Genomic DNA, 21107 nt, shown 5'->3' with positions numbered 1-21107 from the left:
TCCTGAACCTGAGCTGGAGCTCGACACCACCAGGGGTGCAGGAGGACACTCGGGGACAGGATCAGTCTGCAACTTTAAACATCTCACTCAGCACCACCGGCTCTTCTATTAAAGCGTGAACAAAATTCGACACACACACAAACACACACACACACTGTGTCGAGGAGGATCTCCAGCAAGGTCTTCTGATCTGATGAGAGTGAATCTTGGCTCTCTCTTGCTTTGGCATGTAACACACCGTCTGGCTGAAACCCATCACTCTGATCTCTCCACGCTGGTGGTAGCATCACGGCATTGGAGTGTTTTATTAGCACGGCTGGAGAACCGTTCAGGATCGAGGGCGAGACGGATGGAGGAGAAAACCCAATCCGGGCCCGGACCTCTCTCTGATCAAGAATCCATGGCAGAACTCGAAGATGTCTGTCTTTCATTGGCCTCCATCTGATCTGTCAGATCTTTAGCAATTTCTCCAAGAAGAACAGCCAAAACATCAGGATCCAGATGTGCACAGCTGACAGAGACGAACCCCAGAAAACTTGCAGATGTAATTGTAGCCAAAAGTCATTCAGCTAAAGGAATCTACTTAACCGAGACTGGTAGGTTAGCAGAGCGCTAATCACTCACAGTGCTGTGAGAAGCTCCAAGACGTTATCCGTTAGTTCTGTGTGGTGAGTAGAGGAGGAGCGCGCGCACACACACACACACACACACACACAGAGCGCGATGTCACGCTACATCAGCACCAGGAGAACCGACACATGGGATTAGTACCACCACCTGAGGAACATTGTTCTGAGAAGGTGCTCTGTGTGTGTGTGTGTGTGTGTGTGTGTGTGTGTCCTGTCCATCATCGTAATCCAGTTTGTTTACAAATGAAGCATGAAACTGAGTTATGATGTGAATAACAAACACTTTAATACACACTGAGTGAATCATAATGAAGTCTAACGTATAAATAATAAATTAAACAGAAATGATCAGAACAGGAGTGTTCTGTACAAAACATGTCAGGGGCGTGTCAGGGGCGTGTCAGGGGTGCGAGGCCACGCCCAGGTTAAACAGGATGGAGCTGAAGTTGATGTTTAAGAAGGCTCGAGACGGATCGGCCGCGTGTCGCGTCTCCTGTAGAAGCAGGTGTAGAGAGAACGTCTCGAACAGACGCCGGTTCTTTCTGCAACACACACACACACACACACACACACACACACACACTTTATCCCAGCTCAGGAACTCCCAGCAGTGTGTATACTGATGAACTTTATGTTAACTTTGGAGTTTTAATGTTTCTAAGTTCAGCTTTAAATGATAAACTGTTTATCAGAATAAACTTGCGGATGTGAACTTTCTCTCTGTAACTTTGCTAAGTTTCATCACAAACTCCACATTAACATCTGGCGGGTACACGGAGTCGTTTCCCGCCCTCGCTCCATCTCCCTAATGAGGATTAACGAGCTCATTTAGACAGCGAGGCCGAGCTAACGAGGTGCTTTCCTTCCTGCGCGTCAGCCCCGCGAGGACGCCGCTCGGGAAGTAGGACACGATGATGTAACCGGAGAGCTGAACCTCGCTACGCTGCTCTGGACGAAGAACCCTGGAGTGAAGCCTCGCCCGTGGAGCTGACTGAGACGCGAGTAGACAACTGTTTATTCATTTTAACAGATTTTATCATAAACAATTCAATTTAGGAAATTCCTCTGTAGGAACAATAAGGGAAGGAAACTAATTTTCTTAGGAAAAAAATATTTGAGAAAAATTACTTTCTTAAAAAAAAAGGGAGTTGGAGTGATTGAGGGCGGAGCTTCATCAAAACCATAGAATAAACATTACTGCTGACGTCCATCCACTTTAAGAACAGTAAGGTGTCTCCTAACGAAGACTAATCCACCCGACATCATTACTGTATCAGAGTCGAGGAAGAACCTGGAGCTGAAACGCTTTCCTCCTGCAGTATAAACTCCTCCCACTGACTGACACGATGATGATGATGATGATGATGAAGTACAGGACTGAGATCTGACCTGATGCAGGAGAGCTTCTGGAGAAGGACGCTGAGCTTCTCGGCCACCACGAGGTCCAGACGTGGGTTTCGGAGGAGAACGGCGGCGCAGCGGAAGAACTGATCAGTGCTGCACGCTTCCAGGAAGTCAGGGAGGTGACCTGCAGGAGACAAAGGACAAGAGGACTGTGGAGGACAAGTCTTATCGGGACATCTAGGAGTCTGCAAAGTCTCACACTCACGTGTGTGTGGTGTGGACTTTATTTTATGTCTGACCTGCTAAGTCTCATCCTTCTTTCTTTCTAACAACTACAACTGACCACACACACACACACACACACACACACACAATTTAACTGCTTGTTAGTTAATACTCCATGTTTCTCTTTTTTTAAGGAACGTATATTTCCCCCCAAACTGCAGAAGGTCGCAGGTCACACCCTTACACACACACCTTTAAATACACTCTCTGAGCGTAAAAGACAAATGTACCATTAGGGGGCGCCGTAACACCCTCAGAAGACGATGCTACTGACGTGAAAGTGTCAGGAGAAGTTTTATTGCAGAGACCACAAGTTCAGATGTGAAGTACAAAAGTTAAAACACGGTTTTGGTAAAACATCATCAGCACTGCTGGGTTTCTCAATCATCTCTCAAATGTCTTCAAGCGATGAGAAACGTGCTTTACGTCCTTTGTTCTGTATCCAGCAAAAGTTCTTCTGCAGAACACTGATAACTGGCGTCCAGAGAGACGATCCAAGGAGGAGAACTCTCAGTGCAGCGTGAGGAGGACAGAGAAGAACTTTGCAGAAGGAACCGAGACTTCAGGCCGTGGTTAGGGGAAGCTGACGGAACATGATGATGGATTACGAGCGAAGAGCCTGGTCCAGAGCCCAGGCTGAGCAGGTGAGAACCTAGAGTGAGACGGAGCCGGGCGGAGTGTGACCTCACTGCTCAGCATCCAGAAGTCTCCACAGATATAGTGAGATCATCACGGTTCAGGCGCTGGAGGAACGTGTCGAGATGAGGCAGGGGGTCACCAGAGTCACTGCCTCCTCCTCAGACAGGTCATGATGACATCATCAGCTCCAACCTTCGACCTCAGATTCTCCTGAACTTAGCTTTGGACAAACGTCTGCCTTCATTATCGTCAATAAACAGCGGGCGAGGAACCATGTGAGAGCCGTTACCGTACGTCAGGGCCGCGACTGAGCGCCGCCTCGCCCCGCCCCGCCTCGGGCGTCCTGCATCTGCCTCGCATTAACCGCAGCACGGTGACCTTTAACCCCATGATTTAACACAAGCGGTCAGCTTGGCCCTTTTATCTTTGGCACATCTGCCTTCCACTCAATCTCCCTGTCTCCAACACACACACACACTCACACACACACACACACACACACACACACACTCTAAAGATAAAATCTGAGAGCACAAGAAAGCTTTTATGAAAATTTATGCGTAAAGTGAAGTCGTGATCTAAAGCCGGATATTCAGTGAATCCAATGGTAATGATTTTCAAGAAAAATATGGCGTGCGTGTGCGCACACACACACACACACACGCGCACGCACACGCGCACACGCGCACACACGCACACACGCGCACACACACATCTGCTGTCTCTCATCCTCACAGGTAGGGCTGTCTCCTATTAGACGAAGCTGAGGAACTTCAAAGCCGTCCGTCACAAAGAGAGAGGATTTCCACCTCCAGCACATGGAGCACATTAGCGAGCGCGGGACGAGAACACCACGCGGGGTTTACGTCCAAACGCAGGGCGCTGGAACTGACCTCCAGGTGTGAACTCCCCTCGCCCTCTGACCTCAGCGCTTTCACACAGGCTGCTAATTATCGCTCCATAAATCGCTAGCAGCTCGTAAAGCCGCGCCCCCGAGGCCTCCAACTCTGCTTAGTGTCACCCCGCGGAAGTGGCTCATAAAGGAGAGAGAGAGAGAGGGAGGGAGAGAGAGAGAGAGAGATGGAGAGAGAGAAGAAGTGTGAGAAAGGGAGAGAGGGAGAGAGAGAAAGAGAGAGAGAGAAAAAGGGGAAAGAGAGAGGAATAGAAAGGGAGAAAGGAAGAGAGAAAGAGGAAGAGAGAGACAGAGAGAAAAAGGGGAAAGAGAGAGGGATAGAGAGGGAGAGAGAGAAGAGGGAGAGATGAGAGAGAGAGGGAAAAAGAAGAAGAGTGAGAGAGGGAGAGAAGGAGCGAGAGAGAAGAATAGAAAGGGAGAGAGAGAGATAGGGAGAGAGAGGGATAGAGGAATAAATAGAGGGATAGAGAGAGGGATAGAGGAAGAGAGAGTGGGAGAGGGATAAATAAAGGGATAGAGAGAGGGATAGAGAACGTCGGGAGGATGCCGGGACGCCGTGGTGAAGTTAATCCAAGTTAATATTTATATAATCATCGTGTCATGTGACATGGTCTCTGTGATTAATAAACATGTTTACATAAAGCAGGGCCTGTGTGTGTGTGTGTGTGTGTGTGTGTGTGTGTGTGTGCGTTAAACATTACAATGCTGCTGTAGTCGAGTGGAGATCTATTTTAATGGTTGCCATGGAAACCCTGAGGACCTGAGGGACGTCTCGAGTCTGGAGCGCTGCTCGAGCACATCTGGGTTTATTATTTTAGTTATTATAAATGTTTTTATTTATTAATGTTTATTTTTACAGTATTAACGAGAATGAGGACCATGTGTCTCTCTCTGTGTGTGTGAGAGGGAGAGAGAGAGAGAGAACACTCCAGGAACTTCAGCAGCTGCTCTCTGACGCTCATCCTCGTCTCATGGATTCGCTCAGTCAGGTGCGTGCGTGTGTGTGTGTGTGTGTTGGGGCGAAGTTTACAAGCCCCGTCTGAGGCGTGGGAGTTTAATGGGGTGTGACGGAGCCGCACCAACGGACGTGTTAATGATGTTCAACCGCGCAGACACGTGGCCTTAATCACGCTAATCACGCCCATCCATATAATCCCGCGGTACACCTCACTGGCTCCTGTGTGAGGAACTAACATCAGACTCTGACGGGAAACCTCTTACACACACACACACACACACACACACACACACAGGAGACTAAAACAACAACAACGACCTCGCGTCTCATCTAAACTCTGATGAAGTGATGACGAGTGCGCTCTTCATCTCACCACCTTCGAACACTCAGCTGCTCGCTAATCAGAGCGGAGCGCGATACCGCCAGGACTATAACGTCAGGGTCCGGCTGAACACGTTACAGAACCGCACGTGAGTGGAGACACCGAGGCGTGAGGCGTGTGTAGTGAAACTCACGTGAGTCAGCGCTCATCTGCAGCAGGACGTCCAGTGATGGTGCGAGCAGTCCCGGACTTCCCGTCCTCAGCAGAGACAGGACGGTGGACAGGGCCTTGTACTTCAGGAACAGGCCACGCCCCTCGTCCTCTCCCACCACGCTGTGCAGGACGTCAAGGGCCTGCACCAACACGTCCGCTGTGGATCAGAACAGTGTTCGTGGTTTATAGAGAGAGATAATGAAAAACACACACACACACTCAGATGTTCTACTGTACACACGGCGTCCAATATAATGACGTGCTGAGGGACACGTATGACTACTGAGAAAACAGGAATCACAACCCTAGAGAGAGACACACACACGGGGAGAGAGAGAGAGACACACAGGGGGAGAGAGAGAGAGAGACACAGGGGAAGAGAGAGAGACACAGAGAGAGAGAAAGAGACACAGAGAGAGAGAAAGAGACACAGGGGGAGAGAGAGAGAGAGAGAAAGAGACACAGGGGGAGAGAGAGAGAGACACACAGGGGGAGAGAGAGAGAGAGACACAGGGGAAGAGAGAGAGACACAGAGAGAGAGAAAGAGACACAGAGAGAGAGAAAGAGACACAGGGGGAGAGAGAGAGAGAGAGAAAGAGACACACACAGGGGAAAGAGAGAGAAAGACACACAGGGGAAAGAGAGAGAAAGAGACACACAGGGGAAAGAGAGAAAGACACAGGGGGAGAGAGGGAGAAAGAGACACAGGGGAGAGACACACACAGGGGGAGAGAGAGACACAGGGGGGGAAGAGAGAGAGAGACACACACACACAGGAGAAGAGAGAGACACACACAGGGGGAAGAGAGACACAGGGGGGGAAGAGAGAGAGAGAGACACACACACAGGAGGAGAGAGAGACACACACAGGGGGAGAGAGACACACACAGGGGGAAGAGAGACACACAGGGGGAAGAGAGACACACAGGGGGAAGAGAGACACACACAGGGGGAAGAGAGACACACACAGGAGGAAGAGAGAGAGAGAGACGCACACACACAGGGGGAGAGAGAGACACACACAGGGGGAGAGAGAGACACACACACAGGGGGAGAGAGAGACACACACACAGGGGGAGAGAAAGAGACAGGGGAGAGGGAGACACACACACAGGGGGAAAGAGACACACAGGGGAAAGAGAGAAAGACACAGGGGGAAAGAGGGAGAAAGAGACACAGGGGAGAGACACACACAGGGGGAGAGAGAGACACAGGGGGGAAGAGAGAGAGAGACACACACACACAGGAGGAGAGAGAGACACACACAGGGGAAGAGAGACACAGGGGGGAAAGAGAGAGAGAAAGACACACACAGGGGGAGAGAGAGACACAAACACAGGGGGAGAGAGAGACACACACACAGGGGGAGAGAGAGACACACACACAGGGGGAGAGAGAGAGACACACACAGGGGGAGAGAGAGAGACAGGGGAGAGGGAGAGAGAGAGACAGGGGAGAGGGAGAGACACACACAGGGGGAAAGAGACACACACAGGGGGAAAGAGACACACACACGGGGAGAGAGAGAGACAGGGGAGAGGGAGAGAGAGAGACAGGGGAGAGGGAGAGACACACACAGGGGGAAAGAGACACACACAGGGGGAAAGAGACACACACAGGGGGAAAGAGACACACACACGGGGAGAGAGAGAGAGACACACACACGGGGAGAGAGAGAGACACACACACGGGGGGAGAGAAAGACACACACACAGGGGGAGAGAGAGAGAGACACACAGGGGGAGAGAGAGACAGAGGGAGAGAGAGACAGAGGGAGAGAGAGAGACAGAGGGAGAGAGAGAGAGACAGAGACAGAGGGGGAGAGAGAGAGACAGAGGGGGAGAGAGAGAGACAGAGGGGGAGAAAGAGAGACACAGGGAGAGAAAGAGACACGGGGAGAGAAAGAGAGAGAGAGAGAAAGAGACACACACAGGGGAAAGAGAGAGAGACACAGGGGGAGAGAGAGAGACACACACACACACACAGGGGGAGAGAGAGACACACACACACACACAGGGGGAGAGAGAGACACACACACAGGGGGAGAGAGAGAGAGACACACACACACAGGGGGAGAGAGAGACACACACACACAGGGGGAGAGAGAGACACACACACAGGGGAAGAGAAAGACACACACACAGGGGGAGAGAGAGACACACACACACAGCGGGAGAGAGAGACACACACACACAGCGGGAGAGAGAAAGACACACACAGGGGGAGAGAGAGAAAGACACACACAGGGGGAGAGAGAGAAAGACACACACAGGGGGAGAGAGAAACACACACACAGGGGGAGAGAAAGAGACAGGGGAGAGGGAGAGACACACACAGGGGGAAAGAGACACACACACGGGGAGAGAGAGAGACAGGGGGAAAGAGAGAGACAGAGGTAGAGAGAGAGACACACAGAGGGAGAGAGAGAGACACACAGAGGGAGAGAGAGAGACACACAGAGGGGGAGAGAGAGACACACAGAGGGGGAGAGAGAGAGAGAGACAGAGGGAAAGAGAGAGAGAGACAGAGGGAAAGAGAGAGAGAGACAGAGGGAGAGAGAGAGAGACAGAGGGAGAGAGACAGAGAGAGAGACACACAGAGGGAGAGAGAGAGACACACACAGGGGGAGAGAGAAACACACACACAGGGGGAGAGAAAGAGACAGGGGAGAGGGAGAGACACACACAGGGGGAAAGAGACACACACACGGGGAGAGAGAGAGACAGGGGGAAAGAGAGAGACAGAGGTAGAGAGAGAGACACACAGAGGGAGAGAGAGAGACACACAGAGGGAGAGAGAGAGACACACAGAGGGGGAGAGAGAGACACACAGAGGGGGAGAGAGAGAGAGAGACAGAGGGAAAGAGAGAGAGAGACAGAGGGAGAGAGAGAGAGACAGAGGGAGAGAGACAGAGAGAGAGACACACAGAGGGAGAGAGAGAGACACACAGAGGGAGAGAGAGAGACACACACACACAGGGGGAGAGAGAGAGACACACAGGGGGAGAGAGAGAGACACACAGGGGGAGAGAGAGACACACACAGGGGGAAAGAGAGACACACGAGACCAACACGTCCCCTGTGGATCAGAACAGTGTTCATGGTTTATAGAGAGAGATAATGAAAAACACACACACACACTCAGATGTTCTACTGTACACACGGCGTCCAATATAATGACGTGCTGAGGGACACGTATGACTACTGAGAAAACAGGAATCACAACCCTAGAGAGAGACACACACACAGGGGGAGAGAGAGAGAGAGAGAGACACAGGGGAAGAGAGAGAGACAGAGAGAGAAAAAGAGACACAGGGGGAGAGAGAGAGACAGAAAGAGACACACACAGGGGAAAGAGAGAGAAAGAGACACACACAGGGGAAAGAGAGAAAAAGAGACACACACAGGGGAAAGAGAGAAAAAGAGACACACACAGGGGAAAGAGAGAAAGACACAGGGGGAGAGAGGGAGAAAGAGACACCGGGGAGAGAGAGACACACACACAGGGAGAGAGAGACACACACAGGGGGAGAGAAAGACACACAGGGGGAGAGAGAGAGAGACACACAGGGGGAGAGAGAGAGAGACACACAGGGGGAGAGAGAGAGAGACACACAGGGGGAGAGAGAGAGAGACACACAGGGGGAGAGAGAGAGACACACAGGGGGAGAGAGAGAGACACACAGGGGGAGAGAGAGAGACACACACAGGGGGAGAGAGAGAGACACACACAGGGGGAGAGAGAGAGACACACACAGGGGGAGAGAGAGAGACACACACAGGGGGAGAGAGAGAGACACACACAGGGGGAGAGAGAGACACACACACACAGGGGGAGAGAGAGACACACACACAGGGGGAGAGAGAGCACTCACGCACACAAACACCCACGCGCGCACACACACACTCACACACACTCACACACACACACACACACACACACACGTCTTTTCTCCAGACAACTCAATATCGCCACCTGGTGTGAGCAGAGTGTAGTCACACCCGGTGGGTAAAAGCCTCAGAATTACATGACAATATTTCAGGGGGATCTTTATGTTCATCTTCATTCTTCATGTCACTCTGGGCCTTATCATTTCCTCTCAACACACACCACGTGTCCTCGTCCTCCTCGTCCTGATCTCACAACTGATGTCCCTCATTATTATTCTCTCATTTACTGTTTTATTAGCGATATTACTTTGCCATTTGTCTCTGTTAGGATGAAACAGAGACAGACACAGAGACACAGACAGATGGAGACAGATACACACTGACAGAGACAGACAGAGACACACTGACAGAGACAGACAGACAGACACACACACTGACAGAGACAGACAGACAGACACACACACACTGACGGAGACAGACACACACACACTGACGGAGACAGACACACACACACTGACGGAGACAGACACACACACACTGACGGAGACAGACACACACACACTGACGGAGACAGACACACACACTGACAGAGACAGACAGACACACACACTGACAGAGACAGACAGAGACAGACAGACACACACTGACAGAGACAGACAGACACACACTGACAGAGACAGACAGACACACACTGACAGAGACAGACAGAGACAGACACACACTGACAGAGACAGACAGACAGACACACACACACTGACAGAGACAGACAGACACACACTGACAGAGACAGACAGACAGACACACACTGACAGAGACAGACAGACAGACACACACTGACGGAGACAGACAGACACACATTGACTGACGGAGACAGACAGACACACATTGACTGACGGAGACAGACAGACACACATTGACTGACGGAGACAGACAGAGACAGACACACACTGACAGAGACAGACAGAGACAGACACACACTGACAGAGACAGACAGAGACAGACACACACTGACAGAGACAGACAGAGACACACACACACTGACGGAGACAGACAGACACACATTGACTGACGGAGACAGACAGACACACATTGACTGACGGAGACAGACAGACACACATTGACTGACGGAGACAGACAGACACACATTGACTGACGGAGACAGACAGACACACATTGACTGACGGAGACAGACAGACACACATTGACTGACGGAGACAGACAGACACACATTGACTGACGGAGACAGACAGAGACAGATACACACTGACAGAGACAGACAGAGACAGATACACACTGACAGAGACAGACAGAGACAGACACACACTGACAGAGACAGACAGAGACAGACACACACTGACAGAGACAGACAGAGACAGACACACACTGACAGAGACAGACACACACTGACAGAGACAGACAGAGACAGATACACACTGACAGAGACAGACAGAGACAGATACACACTGACAGAGACAGACAGACAGACAGACACACACTGACAGAGACAGACGGAGACAGACACACACTGACGGAGACAGACACACACTGACGGAGACAGACACACACTGACGGAGACAGACACACACACACTGACAGAGACAGACAGAGACAGATACACACTGACAGAGACAGACAGAGACAGACACACACACACTGACAGAGACAGACACACGCACACTGACAGAGACAGACACACGCACACTGACAGAGACAGACACACGCACACTGACAGAGACAGACAGAGACAGACACACGCACACTGACAGAGACAGACAGAGACAGACACACACTGACAGAGACAGACAGAGACAGACACACACTGACAGAGACAGACACACACTGACAGAGACAGACAGAGACAGATACACACTGACAGAGACAGACAGACAGACAGACACACACTGAGAGACAGACACACACTGACGGAGACAGACACACACTGACGGAGACAGACACACACTGACGGAGACAGACACACACTGACGGAGACAGACACACACTGACGGAGACAGACACACACACACACTGACAGAGACAGACAGAGACAGATACACACTGACAGAGACAGACACACACTGACAGAGACAGACAGAGACGGATACACACTGACAGAGACTGACAGAGACGGATACACACTCTGACGGAGACAGACGGAGACAGACACACACTGACGGAGACAGACGGAGACAGATACACACTGACAGAGACAGACACACACTGACAGAGACAGACAGAGACGGATACACACTGACAGAGACTGACAGAGACGGATACACACTCTGACGGAGACAGACGGAGACAGACACACACTGACGGAGACAGACGGAGACAGATACACACTGACAGAGACAGACAGAGACAGATACACACTGACAGAGACAGACGGACACACACTGACAGAGACAGACGGACACACACTGACAGAGACAGACGGACACACACTGACAGAGACAGACGGAGACAGACACACACTGACAGAGACAGACGGAGACAGACACACACTGACAGAGACAGATGGAGACAGACAGATACACACTGACAGAGACAGATGGAGACAGACAGATACACACTGACAGAGACAGATGGAGACAGACAGATACACACTGACAGAGACAGACCGAGACAGATACACACTGACAGAGACAGACACACACACACTGACGGAGACAGACACACACACACTGACGGAGACAGACACACACACTGACAGAGACAGACAGACACACACTGACAGAGACAGACAGACACACACTGACAGAGACAGACAGACACACACTGACAGAGACAGACAGAGACAGACACACACTGACAGAGACAGACAGAGACAGACACACACTGACAGAGACAGACAGACAGACACACACACACTGACAGAGACAGACAGACAGACACACACACACTGACAGAGACAGACAGACAGACACACACTGACAGAGACAGACAGACAGACACACACTGACGGAGACAGACAGACACACATTGACTGACGGAGACAGACAGACACACATTGACTGACGGAGACAGACAGACACACATTGACTGACGGAGACAGACAGAGACAGATACACACTGACAGAGACAGACAGAGACAGACACACACTGACAGAGACAGACAGAGCACACACACACTGACGGAGACAGACAGACACACACACACTGACGGAGACAGACAGACACACATTGACTGACGGAGACAGACAGACACACATTGACTGACGGAGACAGACAGACACACATTGACTGACGGAGACAGACAGACACACATTGACTGACGGAGACAGACAGACACACATTGACTGACGGAGACAGACAGACACACATTGACTGACGGAGACAGACAGACACAGATACACACTGACTGACGGAGACAGACAGAGACAGATACACACTGACAGAGACAGACAGAGACAGATACACACTGACAGAGACAGACAGAGACAGACACACACTGACAGAGACAGACAGAGACAGACACACACTGACAGAGACAGACAGAGACAGACACACACTGACAGAGACAGACACACACTGACAGAGACAGACAGAGACAGATACACACTGACAGAGACAGACGGAGACAGACACACACTGACGGAGACAGACACACACTGACGGAGACAGACACACACACACTGACAGAGACAGACAGAGACAGATACACACTGACAGAGACAGACAGAGACAGACACACACACACTGACAGAGACAGACACACGCACACTGACAGAGACAGACACACGCACACTGACAGAGACAGACAGAGACAGACACACGCACACTGACAGAGACAGACAGAGACAGACACACACTGACAGAGACAGACAGAGACAGACACACACTGACAGAGACAGACACACACTGACAGAGACAGACAGAGACAGATACACACTGACAGAGACAGACAGACAGACAGACACACACTGAGAGACAGACACACACTGACGGAGACAGACACACACTGACGGAGACAGACACACACTGACGGAGACAGACACACACACACACTGACAGAGACAGACAGAGACAGATACACACTGACAGAGACAGACAGACAGACACACACACACTGACGGAGACAGACACACACACACTGACGGAGACAGACACACACACACTGACGGAGACAGACACACACACACTGACGGAGACAGACACACACACACTGACGGAGACAGACACACACACTGACAGAGACAGACAGACACACACACTGACAGAGACAGACAGAGACAGACAGACACACACTGACAGAGACAGACAGACACACACTGACAGAGACAGACAGACACACACTGACAGAGACAGACAGAGACAGACACACACTGACAGAGACAGACAGAGACAGACACACACTGACAGAGACAGACAGACAGACACACACACACTGACAGAGACAGACAGACACACACTGACAGAGACAGACAGACAGACACACACTGACAGAGACAGACAGACAGACACACACTGACGGAGACAGACAGACACACATTGACTGACGGAGACAGACAGACACACATTGACTGACGGAGACAGACAGACACACATTGACTGACGGAGACAGACAGAGACAGACACACACTGACAGAGACAGACAGAGACAGACACACACTGACAGAGACAGACAGAGACAGACACACACTGACAGAGACAGACAGAGACACACACACACTGACGGAGACAGACAGACACACATTGACTGACGGAGACAGACAGACACACATTGACTGACAGAGACAGACAGACACACATTGACTGACGGAGACAGACAGACACACATTGACTGACGGAGACAGACAGACACACATTGACTGACGGAGACAGACAGACACACATTGACTGACGGAGACAGACAGACACACATTGACTGACAGAGACAGACAGAGACAGATACACACTGACAGAGACAGACAGAGACAGATACACACTGACAGAGACAGACAGAGACAGACACACACTGACAGAGACAGACAGAGACAGACACACACTGACAGAGACAGACAGAGACAGACACACACTGACAGAGACAGACACACACTGACAGAGACAGACAGAGACAGATACACACTGACAGAGACAGACAGAGACAGATACACACTGACAGAGACAGACAGACAGACAGACACACACTGACAGAGACAGACGGAGACAGACACACACTGACGGAGACAGACACACACTGACGGAGACAGACACACACTGACGGAGACAGACACACACACACTGACAGAGACAGACAGAGACAGATACACACTGACAGAGACAGACAGAGACAGACACACACACACTGACAGAGACAGACACACGCACACTGACAGAGACAGACACACGCACACTGACAGAGACAGACACACGCACACTGACAGAGACAGACAGAGACAGACACACGCACACTGACAGAGACAGACAGAGACAGACACACACTGACAGAGACAGACAGAGACAGACACACACTGACAGAGACAGACACACACTGACAGAGACAGACAGAGACAGATACACACTGACAGAGACAGACAGACAGACAGACACACACTGAGAGACAGACACACACTGACGGAGACAGACACACACTGACGGAGACAGACACACACTGACGGAGACAGACACACACTGACGGAGACAGACACACACACACACTGACAGAGACAGACAGAGACAGATACACACTGACAGAGACAGACACACACTGACAGAGACAGACAGAGACGGATACACACTGACAGAGACTGACAGAGACGGATACACACTCTGACGGAGACAGACGGAGACAGACACACACTGACGGAGACAGACGGAGACAGATACACACTGACAGAGACAGACAGAGACAGATACACACTGACAGAGACAGACGGACACACACTGACAGAGACAGACGGAGACACACTGACAGAGACAGACGGAGACACACTGACAGAGACAGACGGAGACAGACACACACTGACAGAGACAGATGGAGACAGACAGATACACACTGACAGAGACAGATGGAGACAGACAGATACACACTGACAGAGACAGATGGAGACAGACAGATACACACTGACAGAGACAGATGGAGACAGACAGATACACACTGACAGAGACAGACCGAGACAGATACACACTGACAGAGACAGACACACACACACTGACGGAGACAGACACACACACACTGACGGAGACAGACACACACACTGACAGAGACAGACAGACACACACTGACAGAGACAGACAGACACACACTGACAGAGACAGACAGACACACACTGACAGAGACAGACAGAGACAGACACACACTGACAGAGACAGACAGAGACAGACACACACTGACAGAGACAGACAGACAGACACACACACACTGACAGAGACAGACAGACAGACACACACACACTGACAGAGACAGACAGACAGACACACACTGACAGAGACAGACAGACAGACACACACTGACGGAGACAGACAGACACACATTGACTGACGGAGACAGACAGACACACATTGACTGACGGAGACAGACAGACACACATTGACTGACGGAGACAGACAGAGACAGATACACACTGACAGAGACAGACAGAGACAGACACACACTGACAGAGACAGACAGAGACACACACACACTGACGGAGACAGACAGACACACACACACTGACGGAGACAGACAGACACACATTGACTGACGGAGACAGACAGACACACATTGACTGACGGAGACAGACAGACACACATTGACTGACGGAGACAGACAGACACACATTGACTGACGGAGACAGACAGACACACATTGACTGACGGAGACAAACAGACACAGATACACACTGACTGACGGAGACAGACAGAGACAGATACACACTGACTGACGGAGACAGACAGAGACAGATACACACTGACAGAGACAGACAGAGACAGATACACACTGACAGAGACAGACAGAGACAGACACACACTGACAGAGACAGACAGAGACAGACACACACTGACAGAGACAGACAGAGACAGACACACACTGACAGAGACAGACACACACTGACAGAGACAGACAGAGACAGATACACACTGACAGAGACAGACGGAGACAGACACACACTGACGGAGACAGACACACACTGACGGAGACAGACACACACACACTGACAGAGACAGACAGAGACAGATACACACTGACAGAGACAGACAGAGACAGACACACACACACTGACAGAGACAGACACACGCACACTGACAGAGACAGACACACGCACACTGACAGAGACAGACAGAGACAGACACACGCACACTGACAGAGACAGACAGAGACAGACACACACTGACAGAGACAGACAGAGACAGACACACACTGACAGAGACAGACACACACTGACAGAGACAGACAGAGACAGATACACACTGACAGAGACAGACAGACAGACAGACACACACTGAGAGACAGACACACACTGACGGAGACAGACACACACTGACGGAGACAGACACACACTGACGGAGACAGACACACACACACACTGACAGAGACAGACAGAGACAGATACACACTGACAGAGACAGACACACACTGACAGAGACTGACAGAGACGGATACACACTCTGACGGAGACTGACAGAGACGGATACACACTCTGACGGAGACAGACGGAGACAGACACACACTGACGGAGACAGACGGAGACAGATACACACTGACAGAGACAGACAGAGACAGATACACACTGACAGAGACAGACACACACTGACAGAGACAGACGGACACACACTGACAGAGACAGACGGAGACAGACACACACTGACAGAGACAGACGGAGACAGACACACACTGACAGAGACAGATGGAGACAGACAGATACACACTGACAGAGACAGATGGAGACAGACAGATACACACTGACAGAGACAGATGGAGACAGACAGATACACACTGACAGAGACAGATGGAGACAGACAGATACACACTGACAGAGACAGACCGAGACAGATACACACTGACAGAGACAGACCGAGACAGATACACACTGACAGAGACAGACAGACAGACACAGTAGAATATGGAGAAAGATGTTCATGTACTCAAGTCAAACCATTTCTCTCTATTTTGTATAAACAGTTTCCTTATTTTTACTTCTGTACTTTTGCAACTGATTATTATTATTATTATTGTTGTTGTTGTTTCTCTCTGTCTGTCTGTCTGTGGTGTCCATCACTCGTCTCCTCTCTGACTCTACAGGTGAATGTGTTTATTCTCGGTGCTGTAGTGACTCTGTAGTTCTGACTGCACACGGCGCCACCTCATGGCAGAAAGCTGCCTTTACACCCTCACCTGAGAGAGAGACGGGAGGGGGTGGGGGGGTGGGGGGGATTAAAGCAGTTGTCTCGTCTCACCCTGGCTGAGTGTTTTGAGGACGAGGATGGAGGACAGGAAGCGTGTGTGAGGACAGGAGCTCCTGAACAGAGGGGGAGATTTACGGGTCACCTCCTCTCCTAATCTCCTCAGTGTAGTGGTCAAAGGGAGGTGCTGGAATACACACACACACACACACACACACACACACACACACACACACAGTATGAGAAGAACATGACCTCTAACATCTGGATGCCCTGGGGGCGGGGTAGCTGGTTCCGTTTGTGTACCGGTGCGAGGTGAGTCTGGCGTGAGCGCTAATCACTAAGGTGTTGGTTTTGAGTTCACAGCCCGTGTGGTACCTGAGCGCTGTGGTCCAGCTGTGTGAGCGCGCGGTGGATGAAGCGCAGGAGCGGTAAGTGGCGGCTCGTCTCGGCCTGCTGGAACCGCTCGAGTAGAACAGGGAGAACCTGAGGAGGAGAACGTCTGGCACTGTAAGACACGGCTGTACAAGAGGAAAGAAAAAAACACTGCAGGGAGTGTGTGTGTGTGTGTGTGTGTGTGTGTGTGTGTGTGTGTTCACACCTTGGCACAGCGCTCCTGCAGTGAGGGGTGAGGAACCCCATACAGGTCACACTGCCTCTCTGTATTCGGGTCGTCTGTGGTTAAAGGCGGTCCGTCCAGCATCCAGTCCATCAGGTACGAGAGCAGCTTCACCGCCGGGACACTCGAGCAGCTCTACACACACACACACACACACACACACACACACACACACACACACACTCACTATTCTATGTGTGTTTTGGTGTGTGCGTGTCAGCGCTGCTTCCCCTAGTGGAAGGGAAGGTGAAGGGGCGGAGAGACATATGGAGGGGCGGAGTCAAAAAGAGACAAGTGACGGGGGGACGGAGAGACAAGTGACAGGGGGACGGAGAGACAGGGGGAGGGGGACAGAGAGACAGGGGGAGGGGGCGGAGAGACGGGGAAGGGGCGGAGAGACAGGGGGAGGGGCGGAGAGACAGGGGGAGGGGCGGAGAGACAGGGGGAGGGGGCGGGGAGACAGGGGGAGGGGGCGGGGAGACAGGGGGAGGGGGGGTGAAACATGAAGCCCCCCTGCACCTCCCCTAAGACTTACCCTGATAGCTTTGCTAGGAGGCGGAGCTTTATCCTGATTAGAGGGTTTGGGGTCATGTGACTTCAGCAGATTGTTTTCCCGGCCTCGGTGTGACACGGAGTACTGCTGCTTTCTCTAACACACACACACACACACACACACACACACACACACTTTACCAGCACATTAACACAGAACAGAGAGAGTATTTACATTTCCACGTCTCCTCTAACTCCAGACGGATGACATCATGTCTGACCTGCAGGTTCTCCAGCCGAGCGTGGACTCTCTGTGACTGGACCTCCAGCCTCGTGTTCTGCTCACTCAATTCAGTCAACTGTGTACTCACACACACACACACACACATACACACACACACACACACACATACACACACACACACAGTGAGAATCTGCTGTACAAAGCGGACACGCCCGTGTGCCTGTACACACCTACCTGTCTCTTCATGGTCTCATTCAGGTCCTTGATGGAGTCGAAACTGGATTTGATCCTGCGGTTCTCTCGGCTCTTCTCCCTCAGCGCGGCTCTGAGCTTCTCCACCTCCTGCTCATGTTCCTGTCCATAAACACACACACCTCAGGTCCTGCTGTCAGAGACGCTGTTCCAGAGAATTAATCAACACCTGCTGACCAATCAGAGCGCAGAGCTCGAGCGCGCCGTGCTGCAGGACGATGACACTGTGTGTGTGTGTGTGTGTGTGTGTGTGTGTGAGGTTTAACCTGCTGCAGGGTGTTAACACGGTCGAGTCCACCTCCCTCTGTGTTGAGGAGTCGTGTCACGGTGCTCTGGTGCTTCAGGAGGAGTTTCTCTCTCCTCTCAATCTCACGTTCACGCTCGCTCAGCTCGGCCGCTCTCACCTGGACACGCACGCACACACACACACACACACACACACACACACACACACACACACACACACACACACACATTATTTACATACAGTAATGTGTCATGTGTGCTGCTGTATCTCAGTCACGTCTCTCTCTCACCTGCAGCTTTTCATAAATCTGGATCATCTCCTGGTACACCTGTTCCACAGGTACAGGGCTCCTTAGCCCCGCCCCCCCGCCGGGCCACGCCCGCTCGGTCTCAAACGAACTGGAAATGCACCCTAGGTTTGAGGGCAGAGTCACATCTGGAAATAAAGGAAAAGAGAAATGCAGGGAGGTCATGAGGTTAAACCCTCTCCAGTATGATTAGTTACTGTAGTTCACCTGTCTCTGTACACAGGATGTGGGTTTGGTCCAGAGCGTCCGATTGGTCCCTCAGCTCGTCCTCCTCGCTCCACGTGTCCTCGTCACGGCCCAGCCTGTGCTCACACAGAGTACAGAACAGGAAGTGCAGTATGAGTAACACACACACACACACACACACACACACACACACACACACACACTGAGGCTGAGCTCAAAGATAAAACCGTCCTCAGTGTTTGGGAACACACTGCGGTGTAAAGAACATTGGAGCCGTGGTCCTTCATGCTGGGACGAACGACACCAGATTGTACCAGCTTTAGTAGACAAAGGCCGACCCTGTGAGGATCCTGAGGCATCCAGAGAAGGACCAGCTCCAGCTGGATTCTGCCTTATTATGATTGGAGCTACACATCCTGCTCCTGTGCTCCCAGTGATCCAGACCCCATCTGCCCTCTGCACCTACTGACTCCCTGTGCTGAACTGGACTTCATGTTAATTTAAAGAACTTCTGTTATATTGTACTCTCACCTGCACAACACACATGGTGTTATATCATCTCTATCTGTTATCACCCAGATGAGGATGGGTTCCCTGTTGAGTCTGGTTCCTCTCAAGGTTTCTTCCTATTACCGTCTCAGGGAGTTTTTCCTTGCCACTGTCACCGTCACCCTTGGCTTGCTCATCAGAGACATTTCATTCATTCATCTCGTTATTATCTAGACACATTTTTCTCACACATACACACTTCCAAATATTTTCTTTAAAAAAAAGAAAAATTTATAAAAATATAACATTTATTAAAAATATAAATAAAATAGAATTAAATTAAAAGAGTGACGAGGCCACAGGGAGTCACAGGCAAGGTGTGTGTGTGTGTGTACATAAGTGTGTGTGTGTACATAAGTTAGATATAATAGAGCAGTAGGACATGCCAGTTGTCGCCCCCTGCTGGTCTCTCACCGCGCTGCAGGTCGCTCTGAGGTGGTGTGGAGGAGATCATACAGGGTTCCACTGGGCTCCATCTCACACTGGGAACTTCACACACACACACACACACACACACACAGGATCATTCCCTGTTGGTGGGTTTAAACTCCACACACACACACACACACACACACGATCATTCCCTGTTAGTGGGTTTAAACTCCACACACACACACACACACACACACACACAGGATCATTCCCTGTTGGTGGGTTTAAACTCCACACACACACACACACACACACACACAGGATCATTCCCTGTTAGTGGGTTTA

General features: G+C 51.1%; 1 protein-coding gene across 6 annotated transcripts in view; it reads right to left on the bottom strand.

Annotated features, from left to right (window-relative positions):
* Window positions 1–890: 890 nt before the first annotated feature.
* LOC128523971 (coiled-coil domain-containing protein 138-like) overlaps window positions 891–21107 on the bottom strand; it is a 21574-nt gene continuing 1357 nt past the window's right edge. For 4 of the 6 annotated variants that reach the window (XM_053496220.1, XM_053496219.1, XM_053496218.1 and 1 more), the window contains exons 2-14: window positions 20805–20879; window positions 19863–19957; window positions 19638–19783; window positions 19368–19505; window positions 19084–19203; window positions 18887–18964; window positions 18649–18762; window positions 18096–18248; window positions 17873–17980; window positions 17549–17681; window positions 5284–5460; window positions 2019–2157; window positions 891–1171 (exon numbers count right to left, since the gene is read on the bottom strand). In XM_053496220.1, the coding sequence (XP_053352195.1) occupies window positions 1030–1171; window positions 2019–2157; window positions 5284–5460; window positions 17549–17681; window positions 17873–17980; window positions 18096–18248; window positions 18649–18762; window positions 18887–18964; window positions 19084–19203; window positions 19368–19505; window positions 19638–19783; window positions 19863–19957; window positions 20805–20866 (1605 nt within the window). In that variant the 5' untranslated portion in view covers window positions 20867–20879 and the 3' untranslated portion in view covers window positions 891–1029. The remainder of the gene's footprint in view (window positions 1172–2018; window positions 2158–5283; window positions 5461–17548; window positions 17682–17872; window positions 17981–18095; window positions 18249–18648; window positions 18763–18886; window positions 18965–19083; window positions 19204–19367; window positions 19506–19637; window positions 19784–19862; window positions 19958–20804; window positions 20880–21107) is intronic. The other 2 variants (XM_053496223.1, XM_053496222.1) reach the window with 2 other exon arrangements.

Source organism: Clarias gariepinus, chromosome 5, assembly GCF_024256425.1.
Source record: "Clarias gariepinus isolate MV-2021 ecotype Netherlands chromosome 5, CGAR_prim_01v2, whole genome shotgun sequence".
Lineage (NCBI taxonomy): Eukaryota > Metazoa > Chordata > Actinopteri > Siluriformes > Clariidae > Clarias > Clarias gariepinus.
This window is presented reverse-complemented; position numbering and strand designations above follow the sequence as displayed.